This window comes from Ambystoma mexicanum, chromosome 11, assembly GCF_040938575.1.
Source record: "Ambystoma mexicanum isolate Mex_15411 chromosome 11, UKY_AmexF1_1, whole genome shotgun sequence".
Classification (NCBI taxonomy): Eukaryota; Metazoa; Chordata; class Amphibia; order Caudata; family Ambystomatidae; genus Ambystoma; species Ambystoma mexicanum.
The window spans coordinates 1,076,432,062-1,076,457,506 of record NC_090934.1 but is presented as its reverse complement, the minus strand read 5'-3'; the positions used below and the strand labels follow the sequence as shown (position 1 = coordinate 1,076,457,506).

The window sequence follows — 25,445 nt, the reverse complement described above, 5'->3', positions numbered from 1 at the left end:
ATTCTGACAATTCTAGAATGCTATACGTTGGCAGGTAAAGACCCTCCAAAACATCTGAGGGCGGATTCAACCAGGGGTATTGCAGCTTTGTCAGCTCTCCAGAGGGGAGTTCCAGTAAAAGACATGTGTGCAGCTGCCACATGGTTGTCTGCACACACCTTTACAAGATTCTGTAGCTTGGATTCCTCCACTAGCCAAGAGACTAAATTCAGGAAAGCGGTATTGCATTCGGTGCACACTTAAAAACACACATTTTACTCCCTCCTCCTGTAGACATCACTGCTTTGGCCGTCTATCAGAGATCAGGAATATGTGGGAGGACACAATCCATTCGAAAAACAAGTTACTTACCAACTGTAACGTTCTTTCGACTGGATATTCCTCCCACGTATTCCTCATCGCCCCTCCCATCCTTCCCCGCAGTAAAACTTCCATTGTAGTTGCAGTTTGCACTCCCTCAAGGGTAGTAACCGTCTCATCCTGGACAATGCCTAACACTTCAAAACAGAACTGAGCAACGGACGCTGCGCACAACTGCTTGTACCCGTGAGACATCGACTCTACAGTCAACTCGCAGCACCCTTTAGTGAAAAAAAATATTGTGAAGCAGCATGCTGGATATGGAAATATCAGATAAGCAATGCATGGGAGGAACATCCAGTCGAAAGCGTTAGTGGGTAAGTAACTTCTTCCCTCTTTTAAATCTCAAAAATAACTTCTGAGTTTTCAATCTCCGGATCTGACAGTTGAGTCTTTGTAACCTGTTCCTCACTTCAGCTAAACTTTTGTTTCTTTATACTTTATCAGGAGCCTCATGTAGCAGTTACCTTCCTTGGGCTTGACGTGAATGAAAGGCAGTTTGGAGCCTTTCTAGGGGTTCCAAACTACCTCACAATGATCACTCAACCAATCATTGCTGTTGAATAAAATCACCATCTTGTATTGGGACAATTCATGCTGGCTGACAGTTTAGTTAAGGAAAAAAACACACTTCAGCCAGCACAACCCCACAAGAATAAAAGCGCTAAACTTGCATCTTCCTTGAGCCACTACAGGTGTCCCATGCCCTTAGCTTCCTAACTGAGAAATACAATGGGAAACTGACCAGCTGCTCCCCGTCGGCGCCATCTTCTCCTTGATAGACTCTGTAGAGCAAACACTGCTTGTTCTCTAACCACGGTCCTGTCTCTGCGGTGGGGTTTTGGTCCTTTGTTGATCTTTCTCGGGCCATTCAGAGTTAGGGATCTTATTAGACTTTCGGTCCTAATGGAAGTATTTTGTTCTTCCAGATACCATTCTACTGGACCAGTGACAAACGTAGCACGATTCCATACTTGTTTGACTTCTCGTGACTTCTGCCTGGTCTTCTTGTGGTGACTGGGTGTCTCGATCTCTGTCCCACAGAAGGGAGCTGACTCCCACCACTGCAGGGCTCTGTTGTTCAATACCTCTTTCAAGTGTTACAGATCAGAACTGGTCACTACTAGGGCAGGTAGCTAAGGAAGAACCGCAGCCCTTATATGCGCAACCTTGTCTTGCACCTATAACTTCACCCGTTGTTTGTAGGATAATTCTTCACTTCCCAATGTGCACATTTAATAGAGATACTACTATTGGGTAGTCTAGAACAGTCACTTGTGGGGTTAGGATGGTTTGCTGACGACCTCAGTCCAACATGGCGTCCGTTGAAGTTCCATCCACCCTCGCATCCACAGTATGAGGGTATCTTGCTGTTCTTCCATCGTGCAGTTGCATGTAGCTGATTTCCATAGGTTCTTCAGAAATGTGCCCCCATTCCCCAAAATCGAAATACTGGGCTTGGCGCAATAGGGGAGGAAGTGTTTCTGTTTTTTTCGGGGTTTTTCGTCGTTCGGTCGCCCCTTTTTTTTATTTTTTTTATTTTTAAGCTGTCCTCTCATCCAGGAATTTCCCAAACCCAGGACGTACAGATCTGGTTGCACACTCATACCTAGGCCGCTCGTGCTTGGGGATCTTGTACCGCAGGTCTGCTCTACCTGAGCAGAGGCAATATCGATGGCTTTTTCCAAGATGCAGTCTATAATGCGGTCTCATCCACCTCTTTACTAGGCTGGATAGTGCTTCTATGAACTGCTTCAACACTATTTTCTCAAGTACGTCTGGTATAGTAGAAGTAGATTGTAACCATTCTCTGCAAAATCCTTTATCTGTATAGTTTCACGCCGCTTCAGTAGAGTATCCTGACACTTCATCCGGTATCTTTCTTTATGCACCCCCAATCTGTCCTGCACTGCCTGTGTTATCTCTCTGTACAGAGTATATGCACTAGGATTCAGACCTGGTGTGCTCCTCGCATGGTCCCCAATAATCAAGGTGCTACATAATGTTTCCACCTCTCAGGTGGCCATTGGGCGCTGCAAGCAATTCTTTCAAAACTTGTAAAAAAGAAAAGGCTTTATCATAGCTGCCTTTCTTTTATAACACTGACTAGGGTATCCCTGGCTGGCACAATGTGGTTGCCATGGCATCCATGAGCTGCAGTAGCGCCTCTTGTTGCTAATCTTGGTTTGTGGCTTGCAAGTTACCTTGCAGTTGTATGGCTTTGCTGGAAGGCCTGCCGGTCCGCTACTGCTTGCTTGGTCTGCAGCAGAATGAGCTTCTGTAACTGTAGTTGGCCATTGGTTAAGGCTTTGAGGCCTTAAATTGTGTTGGTGATCCCACCACTGGCGCCACTCCTCTAGGGTTTCTTCTGGCAGCATGTAACCCTGGAAGGCAAACGGTGCAACATTGTATCAGGGCCCTTTCTTATATAGTGCAACCTTAAGTTTGTAGCCAATTGGCTTTTTCTTATTCAAATCATCCAGTCCTTTTACACTTGTAAGCCTCTCCCCCTGTCATGGTCATCCTTTGTTTCCCTGGCCTGTCATGTCAGGTAATGAAATGCTCCCGGTTGTTGTTGTTGGGACTTTTGAGGCTGCGTGCCTCTTCAGGTAAGCGTCTTTCATGATATGGCTCCGGTGGATGTGGGAGGAATCCTCCCTTCCAACTCAGACTGAGGAGGCAGTCTCTGTGGTCCACTGCAGGTTGGCCGGTTTGTCTGCAGCTACCACACGGACAGCATTCTTCCTGGCCACTCCAACTGACAGTGTTGCCTGTGGTCTACTTCAGGCTGTCCTGTTCGTGTGCTGCTGTGACTTCACCTTTGGAGTTGACGGGTGTCTACTCCGGAAAGGCTCCAGGACTTGATCCAGGCAGCCGACTTTGTGGGTGGTCGGCCGCATTGGTGAGTGTCTAGTCTGCTCCGTGACCTAATCCTGACCAGCCCTGGTCCTGATGGTCCGACACTCATTTATCATGTGACCATCTAGGGAATTAATTGGGTTGGAACAAGATGGAGCAATCCTCTGGCAAAACTATCTTGTTGCAGTGCCATTCAGTGTAGACCCAGAGCCCTAACCACACCACAAGTTGAGGAAACTCTCAGCCCCTGACTTGGGTGGCGGGGCTGTGTGTTCCTCCCCAGGAAAATGTGTCCAAATTCAACACTGCCACCATCTGATGCAGTCGTCTCTGGGACTTCGAAAGGTAATAGAACTACTATCTCAGAATAATATTTCCAGTTATTCCAATAAAAGGTATCAACACTTGGAGGTTGTTTGATTTTAAAACTGGAATAACACTGGGCCAAACACTTTCTCTCCACAATACTCGCAACCAAAGATAATGTGAAACTGTAACCTGAGTGTTTTTCATAGTTTCACAAAGAGGCATGCTTCACATATAAAGGGCGGAAAACGTAAATCCTACCAAAAAGACAACTTTTGGTGGGTTAAATGCAAACGCCTGAACAAAGGGAAATAGTTATTTTGTTGACTTTCCCTTGAAATAAGGCCTAAATTTGGACAACTAAGGAGACCTTTTTGTTTGCTTTGAGTAAAATGCCCCTTTGCAGTTACCACCAAACAGTGAATGTTTTGTCCAAAACCATGGGTACTTAAATGAACCATCACTTATAAAGAGCTTTCATTTTAAATTCCCTGCTAAAACCAAGAGCGTGAGAAGTAGAAATTGTGAGGCTATCCTGCCTCTGATTCCGCTGGGGAGGTGGCTGGAGCATTGGGTTGTAGAAGAGCATCCCAGAGGTTTGGATGGGGACAGGCAGCATGGCCCTGCAGAGATGCGGAGAAAGAGCCTCATGCCTGAAAGCAGCACATCCCCTTCTAAAAACAATTTGTAACGCCATCTACTCAAGGCACCTGTTGCCTGTGGCTCCTCCTTGAGGTTGGGGCTTTGGGCCACAGCACAGACTGCCGATGCTTGGGGTTGACACTGGGTCAGTCTTATATTTTTATTTTAAAAATTTCATGTGACACGGTTTAATACATCAACTTTTCACATAAAACACAATCATGGACAAAAGGCACTAGTGCATAATGCATCATAATACAAAAAATGTAATTCATTATAAGCCATTCATAAAGCACAATTGAAACTGATCCATTTGTAAACGTAATTTCTTAAATAGGTTAAATTCTTTATCCTTTAAATTCAAAATCCCTAAAATATACAAATTTAACATGCTCCAAAAAATTATTTCAGAGGGAGAATCCTATGCATTTTTTCAGAGGGAGAGTATAAGGTTACCATCGAAGGTAGAATCGTACCCCTAGAGAATTAACAACATTGGAGTCAGTGAAACCTTACCTTTGCTTCAATACTAGACTATTTACAAATTGTAGAACCTCATAAGTTTCATTAAATTAGATCTGTTTGTAAATTCCTTGCTCGTTACCCACTCCACCTGGTCGACAAACTAGCCCAGTGATTGGGCCCTGGCCTCTTGCAAAGGTATATTCAACCATAAGATGTCTTGGGGTTTGTCTCTGCATCCCCTGGACAAAAACTACAGAATGTTGATATTGCTTTCTCTTTGTACACAGCATAGCTGCACATTTGGTCAATGGTTCTAATCCAATCCTCAGACATTGCCTGTCCCTCTAAACCCCCACTGCGTCTGAGCCACTAAATGTGGCGTCTGTTTGAAGGGCATGACTTAAGAATGCTAAGCGAAATCCTCCTGGAAGGAATTATTCATTGTTGCACGGTCCACCCGTACCAAACCAGTTAAAAATCTTTAAGCTGTGGACTGGAGATGAATCATCTCTGCAGATACATATAAATTATTTGTGATGAATAATTTTGACTGCTAAAATGCATGTCTAAATCAGTTTTCTTGCTAAATCCGTAAAAGGCATTCTTACTGCTATTGCAACCATTCTCGATCTTCAGTTTTTAATTGAAATCTAATAATGCGCACATATTGATGTATAGTATGTGGATCGGTTGATTGCATTGCAGAGGCAGAGAAAGTCTGCATGTGCCCTTAGGTGGTATTGTTATGGGTTATTGGCACTTTATCGCTATCATTCATTTTGCTTATAGGTGACCATTTATCACCATTCACTGTGAACACATAGTTGTTGCTCTTGTGCACCAAGCAAAGGGAAATCAATGTATCATAGATAATATGGGCTGTCACACGGAACATACGGTGCACACTTAAATCCACTCAAGTGGGTATTAGGACCGGGGCATCTAGGGATCCTGCACTCCTGTGATTTTGTTGTTTTGGCCATGCAGACTTCTACTCCTGCCGCCCTGACTAGGACTTGTTAGGAGGCATGTGCAGCTGAAGGAGTTTCCTTTACCAAAGCCATAGTGTTGGCTTTTCGTTTTCATATGGGCCTTAGTGGAGAAGAACTTCTTTATGTACCTCTTTTATTGTTTTACTTTTTTGGCATTGTTGTACTTTCTGTATCTCCTTACTACACTTTTTATTCACACATTATTTTTCAATGTAACTCTGTATCGTGCCTATCTTTCTATAGTGCTTCTCAGTGTGTTCTGGTTTTCCACCTTTGCTCTCTGGTCTTAAAAAAAGCTTTCTTCAACTCTTACACCCACCTACTACCACTTACTGATCTTGTGAAGTTTTGGTTGGTTTCCATAATTTTTCTTTTTCTGTCTCCCTTCCACTTTTACAGAAGATTTTCTTCTGTGCTGTGCTCCATCTTGCAAATGTCTCCTTTTCCCAAGTTTCTTTACTCAATATGCTTTTCTATTTAGGAACTCCTATCAGCCGGATTCCGATCATGGCCAAGCAGCTGCTAGACTTGTACATGCTCTACAAACTGGTGACAGAGAAAGGAGGCTTGGTGGAGGTCATCAACAAAAAGATCTGGCGGGAAATCACAAAAGGCCTGAACTTGCCAACCTCCATAACCAGCGCAGCATTCACTCTTCGCACCCAGTAAGTGCCAATCCCAACCCACTTGCCATTAGCCTAGATTGCATGCCCTAAAATGTAGTTTTGCTCATGTTCCTGATTCACTTGTCATGTCTGTTTATCCAATTTGATAGAAGTTGAACCCATAACTGAATGTGAACTAGTGCTGACCCCTCTCCCGATTCTGCCGTTAGGTATATGAAGTATTTGTATCACTATGAATGCGAGAAGAAGTCCCTTAGCTCCCCAGCTGAACTCCAAGCTGCCATTGATGGCAACCGTCGGGAAGGAAGACGACCAAGCTACACCTCTGCCTTGTTTAGCTACTCTCCATCAACAAGTGGACCCTCCTCCATCCTCTCCCCTCCACGGATTCACATGCCTGTCATGGGAGCTCAGCCTAGCAACACTGCTCACGCCTCTCCAGGAGCTACCCCCAAGAAAGGTAAGCATAGGTGTTAACTTGGAAGCATGGGAGATGATAGTTGCGTTTAGTGACACATTGGATAATTGCTTGCATCCTCTATTTTTTTGGATAATTTTTTACAGAATCAAAATTACGAGATCTAGCCCTTGTGTAGTTTAACGCAATGCCTAGTCCAGAGGAATGTGTGAAGCACCCTATTGATATTTATTGTGATTTCCATATGGGGCTACAAGCAAAAGATAACCTGCTTCATGGCCATTCAACTGAACAGTAATTGCAGGATTAAAATACTTGTGAGCAGAAAATTGACCTCTGGAAATGGGCACATAGCGGAAAGTGGTAAGATAATTTGTCAGAGTTCAAATGTAAGTTCAGCAGACATGTTTGTCCTTTCGAGTTGACTCATGCTAGGTAAATGGAAAACTTCCTGAACTCTTTTAAAGTGACTGGTTTCCATCAGTGTTTCTGGCTTTTAATGTTGTTGGATCTACTCCTCGATTAACTGTTGCTTTACGACTGCTCTTTTTCAGGGTTCCTTTAAAGTTAATAAAATCTTTGTGCAAGTTTGAATGAAAATTCTATCAAAGGTCTTTTGGATCTGATTAGTTTGTCACCTCTTGTGCTTTATTTTGTCAGCTTTGTTGTAGTTTTATAATCTGCCTCCCTTTCTACTTCATGGGATGGGATCCTCGTGGGATCCACCACATCCCCCTGGAGACAGATGTAGGACCACCTAACCTATGGCAAAGCAGGGTCCAAACTGTTGGAGATTTTCCCGAACTCTGTCTTTCAGTGCCTCTTACTGACTTGGATAGTACTGCTCGTGATTCCTTCAAGCTCCCCAGGCTCTCCAAGTGATATCTGGCCTAGCAGCCCAGACCAAACTCTTAGGAGGTGGAGTGGGGTCATTTTAAAGGTACAGTACACTTTTATTAACAAGTAAGAGAATGTTCTCACAGCAGAAATTCAAGTTGCAAGCTGCTAACCAGCAATAAAGTTACTTTCCACCCCTTTTGCGTACATATAGAGTACACCATTTCTTAATAGCCATGAGTCAAATATCACTAGCAATGGCTAGTGGAGAGTTAAAATTTTGCACCCGGATATGACTCTTGCGTCCCATCCCCTTTCCTCCATACTGCGTGGGCATCCATCGCTAGGAACGAGAGACTGAACCTCTTTCACCAGAAATACCTTCTTCCGCTTTAAATTTAGAGGCGCGTGGGGTCACAGTCCTGGGAGCATGTGCTCTGTGACTTTGCCCACCGGCGCCACTCCTCACTCCCTTTTTCCGCATAGACTGGAAAGGCCCGATTTCACCAGCTCTCCTGAGTTTGGCTTCGGCCATGTAATTCCACACGCTATTCCCCCAGATACTTTCTTCTGACTTGTCTATTATCAATCGGGTACTCTGTCCTCTGGCACCACGCTCCTCCCCGGCGCATGCCAACTTCAGCGGGCTTCAGCAGGTGTCCAGCCTGTGAGGGGCACTTCCCTACATCCGATCCCCACACCCTCTGCCTCCGCTGCCTTGGATCTGACCACGGCTGGGAGAGTTGTACTGCGTGCAACACACTCATTGCATGCTCTGAAGAACAGACTAGCTAGGTGGAGGGAGCTCTTTGAGAAGTCTCCTCCAGAGAACTTCAAGGACCAAGGGAGAGCCGCTTTCTTTCCAGCACACCCTGCTTCCCAAGGAAACGCCGAGTGGGAGGAACCTCTCGGGTTCTCTCACCAGCACGGGCACCAAGGCTAATTCAGCTACCGGCAGCCAGGCCGAGGGGTCTGTAGATCCTTCCGGAGACAGTGCTGAGGGACCGTAAAGTTCTTTTACCGGGTGCACACCTGAGGTGCAACGCCCTTGTACCGGCAACTTGTCTGAGGAGGCGCCTGCACACAGCACTGCCGGTGATCCCGGCGAGGGCGACGCGCCTACTTGGCCTCTGCCTGAGGTGCAGGGTAGGTCTCATGCTCCACCGCCAAGAGACCTGGATTAGGCCGGGCCCAGTGAGCCAAGCACCACGACTTCGGCACATGGCATGCAGCTTGACAAGTTAGCGCTACGCCAGACAAGATGGCTACTGGTCCGATACCACCCCGAGGAACAGAGCAGGTGGGAGAACAAGTTACATGGTGAGACTGGTGTCAACCAGGTACGTGGCCTACAGCTTATCCATCAGCATTGCAGGGCAGGTTTACTCCCTAGACGGAGTACGCACCAGCCCCAGCAGCTGTCCGATACCCTGTCAATATCACCTGCCATCCCAGTGGCGTGCAAGGACAGGTTCTTTGAAAAGTTCCTCACTCTGAGTTCTCCGCAGATGGGGGCCATCCTTAAGGATGTGATCAGGGACATGCTCCCTCTGGCGCCTCTGCCTGCGCCTGTAGGCATTCCTCCTGTTAGGGAGAATTATCTGTTAAGGCTAATTTCCCAAACCTAGTGAGTCCCCCAGCAGCTTTTCTGGATTTTTGGGGTTTATTTTTTTCTCCTGCTAAGAGTGAGACTTTTTCTCCCACTCTTAGACATGATTTGAGGTGTTCCTTTGACTTTGTATGTGTTTTATGGGCTAGGGGGTCCTTTACCCCATAGGGCTTCATGTGTTTTTGGTATGTGGGTTACACAGCACCCTCCATGCAGTAACCCAGGGGTGTCGTAGCGACCCCCAAACATAGACTCCATACCCTGGGACTGACTACTGTCTCCCAGGGCATGTAAAGTCACCATTGGCTTTACTAGTCTTAAATTGTGAACAGAACCAGTACAAAACATCATATTGTGGACGTACTGGTCGGGGCAATTCGATTGCCCTGGGGTCTGTTGTTCGAGGGGGGCACTGTCCAGCCCCCCTGCCCCCCCGACCGAGTTTTGGCTGGTGGCAATGGATACTACTTTTTATATTCGATCGCGAATATATTCCTATGGGATTTTCCCATTGTTCGAGGCTACGACTTTTTAATATAGCCTTGAACATTCTGTCGGTTTATTAAATTAATATAAATTCACCGCTTGGTATTTTTTGCTGAAACTCGGTTCCAAAATGGCGTTTGTGTTCGCTTCTGTGACTCCAACCCGAGCCCTTTGTTCCACTTTTTGGCGGGCTTCTCCACAGAAGCCTCCAAAAGTGGTGCCACTCTGTCTGGGTACCACAGGGGGTGTGGGAGGGGGTTTAGGCACCCTGGACTGAGTTGCCTCGGCAACTCAAGTCGCACTCTTGTGATTGGCCCAGTGGTGAGCCACCCGGCTCACCACTATCATGTTTGAGTGACAGGTAGGACTGATGAATGGGGGTTTTCAGCATAAAAGCAGGGCTTTGGGGACTGGGACTTCAGATGCCGCCACAGGACCAAAGAATCCGAAGAGGGAGAAGCTGAGCCGACCTGCAACGACGACACAACCGGTGGAGCCCTGCTGAACCGTCTCACCACTTTTCCCGACGACAGAGGAGATCTTCCTTCCGAAGAGTCTTCTTCTTTTGACTGGTGGGGATAACCAGTTTGCCCCCCTTTTCACCTTCCCGGATCATCTTGTGGCCACCTTGCCTGTGCCAAGCACCCCGGCAACCGGGATACCATGTTTTCTCCACTACCGCGAATAAAAGGGTAGTACCTATTTAACCGGAGAACTCCGTGGCTGGTTTCTTCCCTGGCAGTGCAACGACCTTCAGCTTTCCTCCTCGTCGAGATCATCTCTTCCTCTGGACAACGCCGCCACTTGCACCCGCTGCCAGGTACAACTGCCCCCGCTGGAGGATCCTCTCCACTTTAAAGGTACTGTGTCCGCCTGGTCTCCCTCGCAACGATCTGTGTGGGGTGACTCTTAAAGCCTCAACTTACCACTTGGGTTGGCCCTAGGCTGGCTAACTGAACTTTTCTAAGCTGAACTAATTCTTTGCTGAACCCCCTGCAAGACTTCAAGACTGTTAACTGATCTTGGGAGCCGTGGTGTTCTGTACTCTCTCCAAGAGGGAGCCTGGCCTCTGAACTTTTTGCTCACTAGGAGACTTTGACTTTCCTGCCTTGGTGGGTGATTCTAAAGTATTGTGTGGTGTGCTTTTCCTAATTTCTGCCTTTTCCCTCCATTTTTCTTAAACTTATTATAGTGCCATATTTAGATAAGCGCTAACCTCTGTCTGGAAATAAGTGGTGTTAACTAAGACTTGTCTAATAAGGAATAAGGGATGTATATATAGTAATAGTGACTGCGTTTTTGAACTTGCTTATAATAATAGTGCTGGAGTGTTTCTAAGTGTCTTTTAAATAAATAATGATTTCTGATGTTTGTTAATCTTCTTAGAATCACATGCTGTCCATAGTCCGACATCCAGTGGTCACTGCGGAGTATTGAATTTTGTTTTTCGTAGTCGAAAAGGGGACGTCGACAAGGCGTGTCTGTAACACTATCCCTATAGTGACGTGCGTTGTACCCACAATCTCTCACGCGTCGATGTCCCTCAGATTGTTTTTTTCCGCCCAGTTATTGGTCGCCTCTATGCGGAGCTCCTCGAGAGACATTGCGAAATCATTTCTTCGACCCTTGGTCGTTTATTATTATCTAACATATAGATCCCTCCCTCGACGAAGCTGCAAGCTGTTTCTCTGCCGAGCAAGATCTTCGACGGAAGGACGAGTGGAGGAGATCCTACGACGTCGCCGAACACGTGGCCTGGCCTCGCCGGCCTTAGACAGTAGGGAGAGTGGGATTGTGTGGTCTTTTCTCTCCGAGAATGCCTTTCTCTTTCCCCTCCCTCTCTTTCGAGTTCGTAATCGCACTTCTTGCCCTCAGCTATGGCGAGGACGCCCTTTAGGCTTTGCCCACTTTGCAAAGGCAAATATACCTGGAAGGACAAGCACAAACGGTGCAACCGTTGCTTGCCCCTCGATCACAAGGAGGAAGGCTGTGCGGCCTGTAAGTTACTTAAGCCCAAAGCGATAAAGGACCGTAGGGTTAAAAGGTGGGCGGCCTATGCCATGTCTAGGTCAGATTCCTCGCCCGCTGCCGCTGAATGTGACGAGGACAGTGATTACACGGCCTCCGTAACGGAGGTTGTAGACCTCTCGAGGGAGCGTTTGCGCTCCTCTTTGTCCGTCCCCGGCCCCGACAAGCCTGGCTCACGCCCAGTTTATGGGGATGAACACCCCGGCGACAAGGACGCACACAAGAAATCTCAAAAACACATACCCCATGGCACGCATTCGTCGAAGACGAAGGCAGCCGGAGCGCCAACGGAGGCGCCAGGCCCACCGGCGTCTTCCGCCGACCGCAAGGGTCGCCAGCCCTCCCCGCCACCGCTCCCGCGACAGGCGACCGGGCGCTCTGGAAATAAGGGCGCTAACCCCAAACCCTCAGGCGGCGACGCGCCTCGTAAGAGTGCGCATGTTGCCAGTAAAGACTCGACGGTACCTAGCGTGACGACGAGCGATCCCTCGGCAGACAATGATCGCCGAAAGCCTCACGCGTATATCTTCTAAGGACGGCTAGAGACAGACGTCAAGTGACACGCCGAAAACCACGCACAAGGCCAAAGAAATGCCGAAGGCGCTGGAAAGTAGGCTGGGACAGCTCCCGCCGTCGACTGAAAGCCCTAGCCTGCCAGAACACTTCTCAGAAGGCGGAGGCACCTTATCTTCGACGTTATGGGACAGATCTAGACGAATACAAGGAGAAGAGACTCCTTTTTCACTCCCAGACCGCTCTGGCCTACCTCAGTGGACCTTAGAGAAGTTCCAGTCCTGTATGGACAAGTTAGACAGATTCATGGCCATTCCTGAAAATAGGACACCTAAAAGACCTAGGGAGGTACTCCTAGAAAGTCCAAGGGCTAAATACCCGAAGTTGTTCTATAACCCCCTTCAGGAGGATATGAACTCTTACGACCTCAGCGAAGAGGACACTCGCTTCCAGGAGGAGTTCATTAATGAGGAGGACCAACAAGAGGGAGAAGGCTTCCATGAGGACTCTAACATAAGTGAGGAAAGGTACGAAGAAGACCCGGGTGAAGGTGACCCAAATCCCTGGCAGTCGCCATCAGGGTCTACAGAGCCAGACATTATAGACATCCGGTCTCCTCAAACCACACCAGTCAGGAACCCTTCGCCTGTTGACGACCAGCCCACCTTTAATGCGCTGCTGAGGAAAGCAGCAGCACATTTTGAGGTCGAAACTGCGGAGGTCACCCCAGACACGGACTTCGTGGAGAGGATTATCAAAGAAAAACCCCCCACCAGCCAAACAATTCCAATACTCGCCTCTGTTAAGGGACAAATCAACCCTTCACTGGCCACCCCTGCACTAGTAAGAGGGGTTAATCCAAGAATCGAAAAATTGTTCTCACCCTCTCAATCATACCCACTATATATTAAGGGTCACTCAATCCCGGACTCCTTAGTGGTGACTAACACTAGGAAAAGGGCTGGGGTTCCACTGTCTACCAGCGAGGCACCCCCGGATAAAGAGGGGGACAAAACTTTATGCCCTAGCCAAAAGAATTACCACCTCGGCAGCGTTCTCAACTAGAATTGCCAAAAATAACACATTGCTGGCAAGCTATGCTGATGCGCAATGGGGAAAGCTTAAGCAAGACATCGAGGAAGTTCCTGAACCCCTAAAAACTAGATTGCTGGCTACAGTTAATGAAGGGTCTCTGGTCAACCAATGCATCGTTAAGAATACCCTCGAAATACCGAGCCGAAGACAGTGAGGGCAGGGCACGTCGCAATAACCTCAGGATCCTCGGGATCCCGGAAAAAGAGGAAGGCCCCAGTGTCGAAATTTTCCTAGAAGTCTGGCTGACCCACATCTTTGCCCCCAGGAAACTGTCGAAATTCTTCTCTATCGAAAGAGCACATAGGGTACCCACCGGGCGACCTGCCCCAGGAGCCCCGCCCAGAACAATAATTGCACGTCTCCTCAACTATCGGGACCGAGACGCTATCCTGCAGATGGCACGGGCCTCCGGTCCAATTACATACAATGGCTACAAAGTGGGGTTCTACCCGGACTATACTAAAGAGGTCCAAAAGGCCCGCCAATCGTTTGATTCTGTCAAGAAGAAACTTCACTCCTTATCAATCAAGTTCGCTCTCTTCTTCCCGGCGACGCTCAAGGTCCACCATGAGGGTACAACCCACCTATTTCACAACCCCAAAGAAACATGGGACTGGCTTGAAACGCAGATCCTCAATGGGCCTGCGGCCCGACGCTCGCCCTCTGGACCGTTTGCCCGCAAACCCGGACCTGGGCAGAACTCACCGCCCCACACTCAGACAGTCTCGGAAACCGAATCGCCACAGCGCTCCACCAAAAATACCACAGGGAACGGATGAGGTCTGGGCACCACAGAATTGAACTCTCCACGGGATACCACGGCAACTACATTATCGCGGCCGCCATCGACTAGGCACCGCAGTCCCAAGCGCAGTCCGAGGGATCCCGCAGCGGTTACCACCCGAGCTTGGATCATCCCGAGGAAGCTGCAGTTCACCAAGTTATAAGTTTAATGTTTGGGCGACAGGTGCTCCCAGTTGGGTGGGGGGGAGGGGGAATACAGGGTGGGGGGTGTTTTGGGGACCTAAGGAAACTGATTCACAAGACAAGAAGGCTGGAAGCAGACGAATGCAGGCGACAGGTGCTCCCAGTTGGGGGGGTGTGGGGGGAGTACAGGGAGGGGGGCGTTTTAGGTGTATATAAGGAATCCGAATTATGGATCAAGAATGCATGACACCGACGGGCACTGGCGAGGGGGGCGTGCATGGCCTCCGGGCGAAACGGCTAATAACACTACTGTTCTCCAAGCGGCTGGCGGGTCGTCACGGAGCGACCCACTGGCGTTTCCTCTGCGGGAGCACCCCTGCGCTCCCTTGAACACTATGCAACTGCCATTAATCCGTCCAGATGACGAGCTACAGCACCCACGCAGATGGGATGACCTCCAACAAGATATCCTTACTGTCCTGGAATGTTAATGGACTGGGCTCCAGCATAAAGCGAAGGCTGGTGCTCCAATATCTTAATCGCTACTCGCCGGACATAGCTCTTTTAAACGAAACACACCTGATCGGTACGAACTCCAATTTTTTCAAAAGGTCCAACTACCCACACACCTACCAGGCCGGATTCACGAAAGGCGCCAGGGGCACGATGATCCTCGTTCACAAACGCGTCCCCCTACAGGTTAGGAAGATCAGAGCTGACCCCCGGGGCCGATATGTGTTGCTGCTCGCCGATGTCTGGGTCGAAAAATGGGGCCTCGCAGCAATTTATGCCCCCCCCCACGCTCACGAAGGAACTACTGTCTGAACTGCGGCATGTCTTCCTGGAGGAAGAGGCCGATCTGTGGGTGATAGGAGGGGACTTTAACGAGGTCATGGACACTGATCTCGATAGATCTCATGGGAGATCCGGATGCCACCCCGCCTCTACGCCACTCGCCATGTTCGCCGAAGCCCTGAGAATGACGGACACATGGCGTTCACTCCATGACGACGAGGCCGGTTTTTCATTCTTCTCTGGCGCGCACAAATCGGTCTCCAGGATTGATTATGCCTTCATCCCCAGTAGCATAAACCACAGACTCCTGGCTGCTGAGTTCCTCGCAAGGGGCGTTTCGGACCACTCTCCACTCCTCTTAACCCTGAAGAGCGCCTGCCCAGGTCCGGATCGCAACTGGCGTCTGAACACATACCATATGCGGCTCCCCGAGATAGCGGAGGAACTGGAAAAAAAGACAACAGAGTTTTTCGAGCTCAATGAGGGCTCAGTGGACTGCCCGATCGCGATCTGGGAGGCATATAAGACAGTTCTTCGGGGAGAAGCTATCTCGGCGGTTTCTGCCCACCAAAGAAGACAAGCCCAGAAGATCAGAGAGGCAGAGGCATATGTCCTGGAGTGTGAAAGACAGACCCTGGAGCGCAGCGACCGGGAGACGAAAGATGCCCTGACCACGGCACAAGATGCCCTCAGTAACCTAGCTCTGGACACAGCACGAACTGCCCACCGGCTCGTCTGGAGTCAAATTTATGAACGCGGCGACAAAGCAAATAAGACACTGGCCTGGCTGGAGAAGCGGCAACAAAACAGGGGACATGTGCGTGCCATCAAGTCACCGGATGGCACACTACTCACGGACCACTCTTGACATTGTCGAAGCATTTGCCACCTACTATGAGAAGCTCTATACCCCACTCGCCGAGAGCTCGCCGACTGCACCCTCCCATTACGTCGACCGGATCGAGATCCCGAAACTCTCACGACGCCAGTCGGAACTCCTGAACGCGGAATTCAGAGACCGAGGTGCAAGAGGTACTAACACAGCTCCAACCCGGGAAAACCCCGGGCCCCAACGGCTTCCCCACAGAAACATGGAAATACCTCGGAGGTAGGCTATCGACCCATATGCACCGCATGTTCCTACGTAGCAAAGAACTCGGGGCGCTCCCCCCGGACCTCAGGAAGGCATGCATCATAGTCATACATAAACCTGGGAAACCTCCGGAGGAATGTGCCTCCTATCGCCCCATCTCATTAATCAATGGAGAAGCCAAGGTCCTCGCCAGAGCTCTCGCCAACAGGCTTCTGAAAGTAATAGAGACCCTTATTCATCCGGACCAGTGTGGATTTATGCCCAACAAGTCCACTCGTATGAACCTACGCAGGGTCCAACTGGCGCTGTGCAGAGCCAAAGAGATACCGGTCCCACTAGCCCTCCTGGCGGTGGACTTTGAAAAGGCATTTGACTCGGTGGGGTGGGACGCTCTGTGGGCAATCATGGACCGGATGAACCTGGGACAAGCATTCATATCATGGGTCAGGCTGCTCTATGCATTCCCGGAGGCCACGGTAAGAGTAAACGGCAGATCCTCTAAACCATTCCCACTGGGTAGGGGCACGAGACAGGGGTGCCCGCCCGCTGTCTCCGCTTCTCTTCCTCCTGGCTATCGAACCACTTGCTATTGAGCTCAGAGCTAACACCAACTGGACCGGGTTCGCCTGGCCGGGGGGGGTGAAGACCGCCTTTCGCTATATGCGGACGACCTCCTTGTCTATCTTAGTAACCCATGCATCTCATGCCCTATTGTTTCCCTCATCCTTAGGGAATATCAGAACTTTGCGGGTCTGAAAGTGAATGAAACCAAAACTATTTACTTCCCAATCCAGGGTGGTGATTCCGCGATTCCTGAGTCCTGCCCATACCACATCTCTATCAGGGAATTTACATATTTAGGCATACGACTCGACCCGACACTTGAAAAGTTCCCCCAACTGAACCTACAACCTGTGCTTGAGCAGTTCAATAGAGACACTGCCCACTGGTAATCACTCCCCCCTGTCGCTGTTGGGTAGAGCCGCACTATTTAAGATGATGACCCTCCCCAGACTCCTCCACGTCCTCAAACGCCCCATTCACCATCTCCAAGGAAATCTTCGCACTTATCGATGGGAATCTCCGCACACTATTATGGGGAGGGAAGCAATCCAGAATTGCCCTTAATACGCTCCAAAGATCGGTCTGGGAGGGGGGTATCGGCTTGCCCTGCATACGTACATATTACCTTGCAACACAGATCGGAGTGGTAAAAGATTGGATGCATGCAGACCCCACACTACCGCACATCCGTATCAGCTGGAGACCATGACCCCGTTATCCCCACTCCAGACACTGTATGTCGCCCACAACCGTCTCCCGAGGCTTCCCAAGACGATTCACTATGTCCGCCGAGCTTGGCGGGAGGCACACAAACTGGTCGGCTGGAAAGGAATCCCAACACTGTCCCAACCTATATGGCACAACGCACTCCTCCCAGAAGTAGTGAAAATGGGTGCTTTCGCTCACTGGCATGCAAAAGGGATACACACACTGGCACATTTGATACAGGGGGGGGCGCCTCCTAGACTTCGAGACTATGCAAGTACAGTTTGATCTGACGCCCATGGACCGGTTTCGACATGCGCAGTTGGCCCACGCCATCCACACCCAATGCCCAGACACGACAGACATACCCCCATGCTCTCCCATTGAGACCAATATCCTCCCCCAAGGCATCCCTTCAAATGTCACCTCCACTCTCTATCAGGCCCTCAATTCTTTTGGGACTACGCAACTTGACGGGCTCAAAGCAAAGTGGGAAAGGGATGTAAGTCAACTGGAGCCGGAGGACTGGGTCGATGCGCTGATGTCCCCCAGGGAAATTGGGATAGAAAATAAACTCGGCCTAATACAATTGAGAATTCTCCACCGCTCTTATCACTCAAGGGCTGCAATGGCCAGATGGGGGGGGACTAGATGATGGGACGTGTATCAGATGCAAAACTAAGTCTGCCACCTTCTACCATATGATATGGGAATGCCCAGTGTTACAGCTCTTCTGGGGGGACTGTATTAATATGATTTCTGCCGCCATGGGAACACCAATCCCTAGGGACCCCAAAATGGTACTCCTGGGCATCTGGGGGGAAGTAGATCTGACAAAACATGGGAAAATGTTCCTGTCAATAGCATTAGGGGCTGGCAAGAGACTTATCGCGGCTAAATGGGGTTCCGCAGACCCACTTTGCCTGAACCGATAGAGGAATGACCTGAACAGGTGTGCGGCTTCGGAACGCCGGATCTACAACGCACGGGGTTGCCCCCACAAATTCAGGAAAATATGGGACAAATGGCTTGATGCGCAGTAAACCCCGCCGGTCGATACAGCTCAACATCTTGATTAACTTTATCTGCCTGCCTTGACCTGCAACTGTCCTTGGCCCTTGGCCCTGCGATGCCCCTCTTGCCTTTGATATTGTCTTTGATGCTGCTATGCTATGCCTTTCTCATGTGTTGTATGCCGATGATTCATGTTTCTTGTTATGTTGTTATGCTTTAAAACTCAATAAACAGAGTTATAAAAAAAAAAAAGAATACCCTCGATGCAGCGGAAACAGCTGGCCGCTCTTTGGTACAGGGAATTCTGCTGAAGCGCCACATCTGGCTTCGCAATTCCGGGTTTAAGGCGGAAACGCAAGCGGCGCTCATTAACAAGCCTATTGAAGAGTCTAACCTCTTTGGAAAGGCAGTGGACGACGCACTGGAGAATGCGAAAAAAGAATTGATACCATAAAGACCTTGGCCCAAATCTCAAAACCCCCTAACAGGCGGGGATTTGGCAACAAGCGTTCTTTTCGTGGCCAACGCCAGCAACAGAATCAACAACTTCAATATTCTGCCAACAACTACCAAAGTAATAGTGGCCAGTACAATCAGAGAGGTCAACACTGTGGCAAGGGGAGAGGCCGGGGTTCCACCCCTAGAGGCTCCCAAGCCACCAACAACACCAAGTGACGCGAAGATTCAGGTCCCCTTTCATGCATCGCCGGTCGGGGGCCGGTTAACATCCTTTCTTCCAGCATGGGAGGGAATAACATCAGACCGCTGGGTACTATCCACCGTAGCCCGCGGCTACTCTATAGAGTTCAACAGTTCAACGCATGACACCAGAACACCTCGCCATCCTTCTCCAAGAAGTGGACCAGCTACTGGAAAAAGGAGCTATAGAGGTTGTGCCTCTATTGCCTCTATCTCAGGTAATGGAAGGTATTTATTCAGTGTACTTCCTTGTACCCAAAAAGGATCTAACCATGCGCTCTGTATTAGACCTGCGCCCAGCGAACAAGTTTGTCAAACCCCAAAAGTTTCGTATGGTGACCTTACAGGAGGTAATCCCACTACTATCACAGGGAGATTACATGACAACACTGGACATGAAAGATGCATACTTTCATATTTTAATGTTGCCAGCGCACAGAAAATACCTCAGGTTTATGATAGAGGGCAGACACTACCAGTTCAGAGTGCTACCCTTCGGCATAGCATCTGCACCAAGAGTATTCACGAAAGTACTGGCAGTGGCAGCGGCCCACCTGCGCAGGTTATCCATCCCAGTATATCCTTACCTCGACGACTGGCTCATAACGGGGGATTTTTACGAGACATGCTTCTCAAACACCCAAAAGACTGTAGACCTTTTGTTCCAACTGGGTTTCTCCATCAACGAGAAGAAGTCCAGCTTAGACCCCAGCCAAATCAAACAATTCCTAGGGACTCTAATTCGAACAAAGGACGGCCTCGTCTTCCCCTCCGAGAGGGTCCAAAACATGCTGTTTCAGATTCCCCAAAATGTGGCAGGTCAGGAGGTGACGGTGCGCAAAGCGATGCGCTTGCTAGGAATGATGGCGTCCTGTATTTATTTGGTACCTCATGCGCGTCTGCGCCCAATGCAAGAGTGGCTCAACAGCCAGTGGTGTCAGGCCAGCGGACAATGGGATGATCTAGTGGTGGTGTCGCAGGCCTTGGTTCTCTCGCTGCGGTGGTTGACAAAGGAAAACCTGGTAAGAGGGAAACCCTTTGCCACACTCGCAGTGGAAGCCACTCTAACCACAGACGCATCCCTCACAGGATGGGGAGCTCACCTATCCCATCAGACTGCTCACGGAGTGTGGACTCCGAGCGTAGCATCCAAGCACATAAACCTACTGGAGCTACTGGCCGTGTTCAAGGCACTAAAAGCCTTCCAGGAACACCAACAAGGGAAGACCGTGATGGTCCTTACGGACAGCACCACAGCCATGTACTACCTCAACAAGCAAGGGGGCACCCACTCTCCAGGACTGTCCAAGCTGGCCCAGAATATCTGGAAGTGGGCTCTCAAACACATGTTCCTACTGCCGCAACATGTACCAGGGGAACTCAATCTGCTAGCAGACAAACTCAGCAGAGACTTCCCTCTGCCCTCAGAGTACGAATGGCAGTTGCACGATGACATCGTCTTCGACGTCTTCACACAATGGGGGATTCCCAGAAATAGACCTGTTCGCTACTCTGGAGAACTCACAATGCCAAGATTACGCCTCCAGGTACCCCCAGAACCAATCCAAGGGGAACGGTCTATCGATTCCATGGTCGGGGAAATTTGCTTACGCCTTTCCCCCGACTCCCCTTCTCAACAAGATTGTGCACAAGATGCACCAGGAACAAGTTACCATGATACTAGTGGCCCCTATGTGGGCCCGGCAGCCATGGTTCGCCCACCTGATGGAGATGTCCCTATCTCCCCCAGTGAAACTTCCCTGCCCACACAACATGCTGTCACAGGACAGGGGCAGGACACTGCATCCATGCCCTCAGACCATGAACTTAGCAGCCTGGCTCCTGAGATAATAGAATTTGGACACTTACAACTCCCGCAGAGATGCATGGACATCCTCAGGGAGGCTAGAAAGCCTAACACTCGTCACTGTTATTCTAGCAAATGGAAGAGATTTGTCATCTGGTGTAGAGGACGAAGCATCGACCTAGTTGACTGCTCCCCCACGCACATTGTCCTGTACCTGACCCATTTACTGGACTCGGGTCTAGTGTTCAATTCCATTAAAGTCCACCTAGCGGCACTTTCTGCATACACCACTTCCCAGCTTAGTGTTGTGGTGGAAAGTCCCAGTTATCAAAGCCTTCATGGAGGGAGTAAAGAGAATACACCCTCAGATAGCAAACCCAGCTCCCGGCTGGGACCTGAATGTGGTACTTACCAGACTCATGGGCTCACCCTTTGAACCCATGCACAAAGCAACTCTTAAAGACCTCACTCTTAAGACCGCTTTCCTAATAGCTATCACCTCCATTAGGAGAGTAAGTGAACTACAGGCTCTTTGTTTTAGACCCCTTTGTAGCAGTTCACAAAGATAAAGTGGTTCTACGCACGCACCCAAGGTTTGCACCGAAATTCATCTCAAAATTCCATGTAAACCAGTTAATAGAACTACCAACGTTCTTTCAAAACCCTTCCAATTCGGGAGAAAAAAGTCTGCATACACTTGATGTGCGCAGAGCTGTCATGTTCTACATGGAAAGAACCAGACCACTGAGAAAGACTAATCAGTTCTTTGTCTCGGTGGCAGCAGGAAGAGAAGGAGATGCAGCATCAAAGTCCACTATATCTAGATGGATTGTTCAATGGATCACTCTGTTACTCTTGCTAAGAGAGAACTACCCTTCAAGCCAAGAGCACATTCTACTCGAGGCACTGGGGCATCCATAGCATTCATTGCAAATGTTCCCCTTGAGTCCATCTGCAAAGCGGCAACCTGAAGTTCTGTGCACACCTTTACAAAACACTACTGTCTAGATGCACACTCTAGATCTGACTCCCAGGTGGGACAGGCAGTATTAAGACATCTTTTCCCTACTGTTCCTTCTCATAACCCACTGCCAACTCCGGGTACTGCTCACTAGTCTATGCACAGCATGTGATACTAAGCAGATTAACAAACATCAGAAGACAATGCATTACTTACCGTAAAAGCATTTCTGATGGTTGTATCTGCTTAGATTCACATGCGCCCACCCTTCCTCCCCGCTCGGATGGATGGAACATAGACACCTTTCTACATCTCTCTTTTCTGTACTCACTCACGTATAGAAGGCTCCCTCATGGCAGAAAAAATACAGAGGGACCTCGACGCGTGAGGGATTGTGGGTACAACGCACGTCACTATAGGGATAGTGTTACAGACACGCCTTGTCGACGTCCCCTTTTCGACTACGAAAAACAAAATGCAATACTCCGCAGTGACCACTGGATGTCGGACTATGCACAGCATGTGAATCTAAGCAGATACAACCATCAGAAATGCTTTTACGGTAAATAATGCATTGTCATACTTTGTTACCACAGCTCTGGTCAATGTTTGCTTGTGCTACTGTATTTTGGGTACCTATCTTGTATACTCTAAATACTGTCTAACTCTTCTTAAGAGAAGTCTGGCTGCTCAGCCACAGCTGCCAGGTAAATCTGGGTGGTACAGACTGCTACCAATTGGGTTTACTGCCAACACCTGTAGTCTTCAGCCTTTTGCAGTGGTCTCTAAGGGAACTGCACAGGTTTCTGCCTAACACCTCCTATGGCCCCAGCGCTGCAGGCCCCGGTGCAGCCCCTGCTGCCTGTGCCAGCTCCTTCAATTCCGGCTCTGCTGCCTCCCACAGGTCAGGCGGTTACTTACCAGCCTACACTGCAGCCTCCAGCTCTGGTCTCCACACCTCAGCGCCAATCACTCCTCCACCCGCTCCGGACCAGCCGGGCGCCATGGTGTACAGACTAGGAAGAAGACCCCTGACACAGCATTGTCTGCCAAGGGGTTCCACAAATGACTCGCAGGTCTGGCAGAGTATTTGGGCCTTCCTCAACCAGAGGCTTGGGGTACTTGCCGAAGGCCTCACTCTACGCCCCGCGGCTAGAACGGGGATCCCGATGCAGAAGGGCATTGTCTCATTGGCAAAGAAGGGTGGCTCAAATCCCACTCGACCCAGCCTGTCAATCGGCACCTGGACGCCGGGTATAGGCAGATAGAGGGGGATCCACTTATGCTGTCGGCCCACCCTCATCCGCACTCTTAGGTGATTTCTGCGACGTCACTCTACTCATAGCCTCAGTCGTCCTCCGCCACCTTGTCCTAGGCAAGGAGACAATCTTGGAGGCATACAGGAAGATTCTGTGTTCCAACACTTGGCTGCATCTTTGTCAATCCAACGCCGATGGCATGCTGGCAGCCATTAACCGGAGGATTGGGCGGGAAATGGACTTCCTTCCTGAGCTTCCGGTACAGAGACGGTCACATTTCAAGGCGCGGCTGGCAGAGGCTAAAATGGTGGCGCAAGACCTCATGGAGTCCACTGTGGCCCACATTGACACCTCTGACACCTCTGACAGGGCCATATACATCGCACAGACATGAGGACTGCATGGCTTCGGGCTACTAAATTTAACCCAGAAGTCGAACGCATATTGAAGCTTCCATTCGAGGGTGGTGATCTTTCACTCTACCACCGATGAGGAGCTAGATAAAAAGAAACAGTTTGCAAACTGAAGTCTTTGTCCTTACGAAGGCCGTGCCCAAGGCGTACACTGTCGCATCAAGGCTCCAACAAGAAACGGGCGTTCGGCGGGTTCCGGTGTTAGGCACGATTGTATGCAGTACTCTTTGGGTGCACTACAACAACCCTGACCTGCCAATAGGAACCCAACCTTTGCCATAAGCTTGTACTACAGAGGTCGGTAGCGTCTTGAGCAGCCAGGCTTATCTCAAGAAGGGTCAATGTGAGCTGTAGGAGTTAGAGAATCAGTGACAAGTATTCAATTGAACACTTAGACACACGGTTTCTTGAATAAACAATTTATTTATCAGTCAGTTAGGGTAAGCCACCTTCAGAAGGTATCAATATAATAGTAACACTCAAATACACTACACAAAATACACACTCTTAATATCTCTAAATCAGTGAGTACCCTTTTGCGATGGCCCACAGACACAACCTATACCCTCGGGTGACTTCAGTAGCTAGAGTCCTAGGGACATTAATATATTACTGTTTTATTTAGAATCATTTAGGAGTAAGCCAAAGGAAACCCTATATGAGCTGAAGAACGTATTTGTAGGTAAGTAAAGTCTTTGTACAATATTTTAGAAGTCTTTGAAGAAGAATCAATGTAGGGCCACACGCCGTTAGACTTGAGTAGTAGAAGATGCAAGCAACTCTACAGCAAGAGGTAAGTTCTCTTAGACTTTTACAGTACCTTTCTTTTGAAGAAAAAGTGCAGCAGATGACTTCTGTTCCTGAGCAGCTCTGCAGATCTCACTGTTCCTGGTCCTCAGTCGTGGGGACAAGAGGGACGACGTCTGGGGACTCCTGCACTGCAATGAGACGGTCACAGCTCGCAACCGGCAATCTTCAAAGAAGTGGTTGTTGTTTCAGCTCCTCGCGTCTACCGCAAATAGCAACACTGCGGTTCCTGGCTGTCGAGATGGGCTTTCCTTGCTTCTGGGGTCCAGCTCTCTGAGGGGGCTTGGGCTCGGTCAGTCCTGCTTCCTGGGAGTCCAGAGGATCTTCCTGGAGCTCTTGGCTAACGTAAAAGCAACGCACACAATCTCAAAATGTCCAAGTGGCTAATTTTGGAGTTGATGAGTCCCACCAACTCAATGGGAGAAGTAGTCCTTGCAGGGGCTTCCCTGTCGATACGAATTTGGAGTTTCAGCACAGCAACAGGACTTCACCGGGCAAACCAACGGTCCAGGAGTTGCAGCAGGCGTCCTCTTCAAGTTCTTCTTCGGTTCCTTCGTCCAGTGGTCGACTCTGCCTTCCAAGCCAAAAGCCTTGCCTTATATTCAGTTCTCTCCCATTCATTCCAGCTTAACTGTCACTCACCCAGCAGGGTGGCTGTCCTTGCCGGAGAGACAGCCGGCCAATCACTACAGAGTGCATTTGGGTCTCCTAGGAGACTAAGCACAGGGAGTTTCGGGCACCTCCCTCACTTCCTGCCCACCCCAGACACCCTGGAGCCAGAGGTGGGCTTCACTCATTAATCCCGCCAAAGGCAAAGCGAACAAAGGGACCAGACCTGGTTTGGCATGCAGAGTAAATCTCAAGAAGGAACTTTACATAAAGAAATGGTGAATAAAGACGACCGCGGCCATTTTGACCAAAATGGCACCCTTGGGTGCTTCACTGCAGCTGCGAACGCAGCCCGCGGTAAATGCACACCACGGTAGTTAAAAGTAAACCACTGCCACCAGCCATTCATTGAGCAAAGGCTAACATAAAAATGTTACATGAGAAACTAGACAAAGGGGATACTAGGTAACCCCTCCAGCAGCCTACTGTAAGATAGTGTGTGCTGTGCCTAGAAAGTTACAAATGTAAGTAAAGTCAATTTCACTTTATTGCTCTG

General features: G+C 49.3%; 1 protein-coding gene across 1 annotated transcript in view; it reads left to right on the top strand.

The window, feature by feature from the left end:
• Nucleotides 1-25,445, top strand: part of ARID3B (AT-rich interaction domain 3B) — a 454,686-nt gene that overhangs the window by 312,818 nt on the left and 116,423 nt on the right. Inside the window, exons 5-6 of the mRNA XM_069624337.1 lie at nucleotides 6,106-6,289; nucleotides 6,460-6,710. Coding sequence (XP_069480438.1) covers nucleotides 6,106-6,289; nucleotides 6,460-6,710 — 435 coding nt within the window. The remainder of the gene's footprint in view (nucleotides 1-6,105; nucleotides 6,290-6,459; nucleotides 6,711-25,445) is intronic.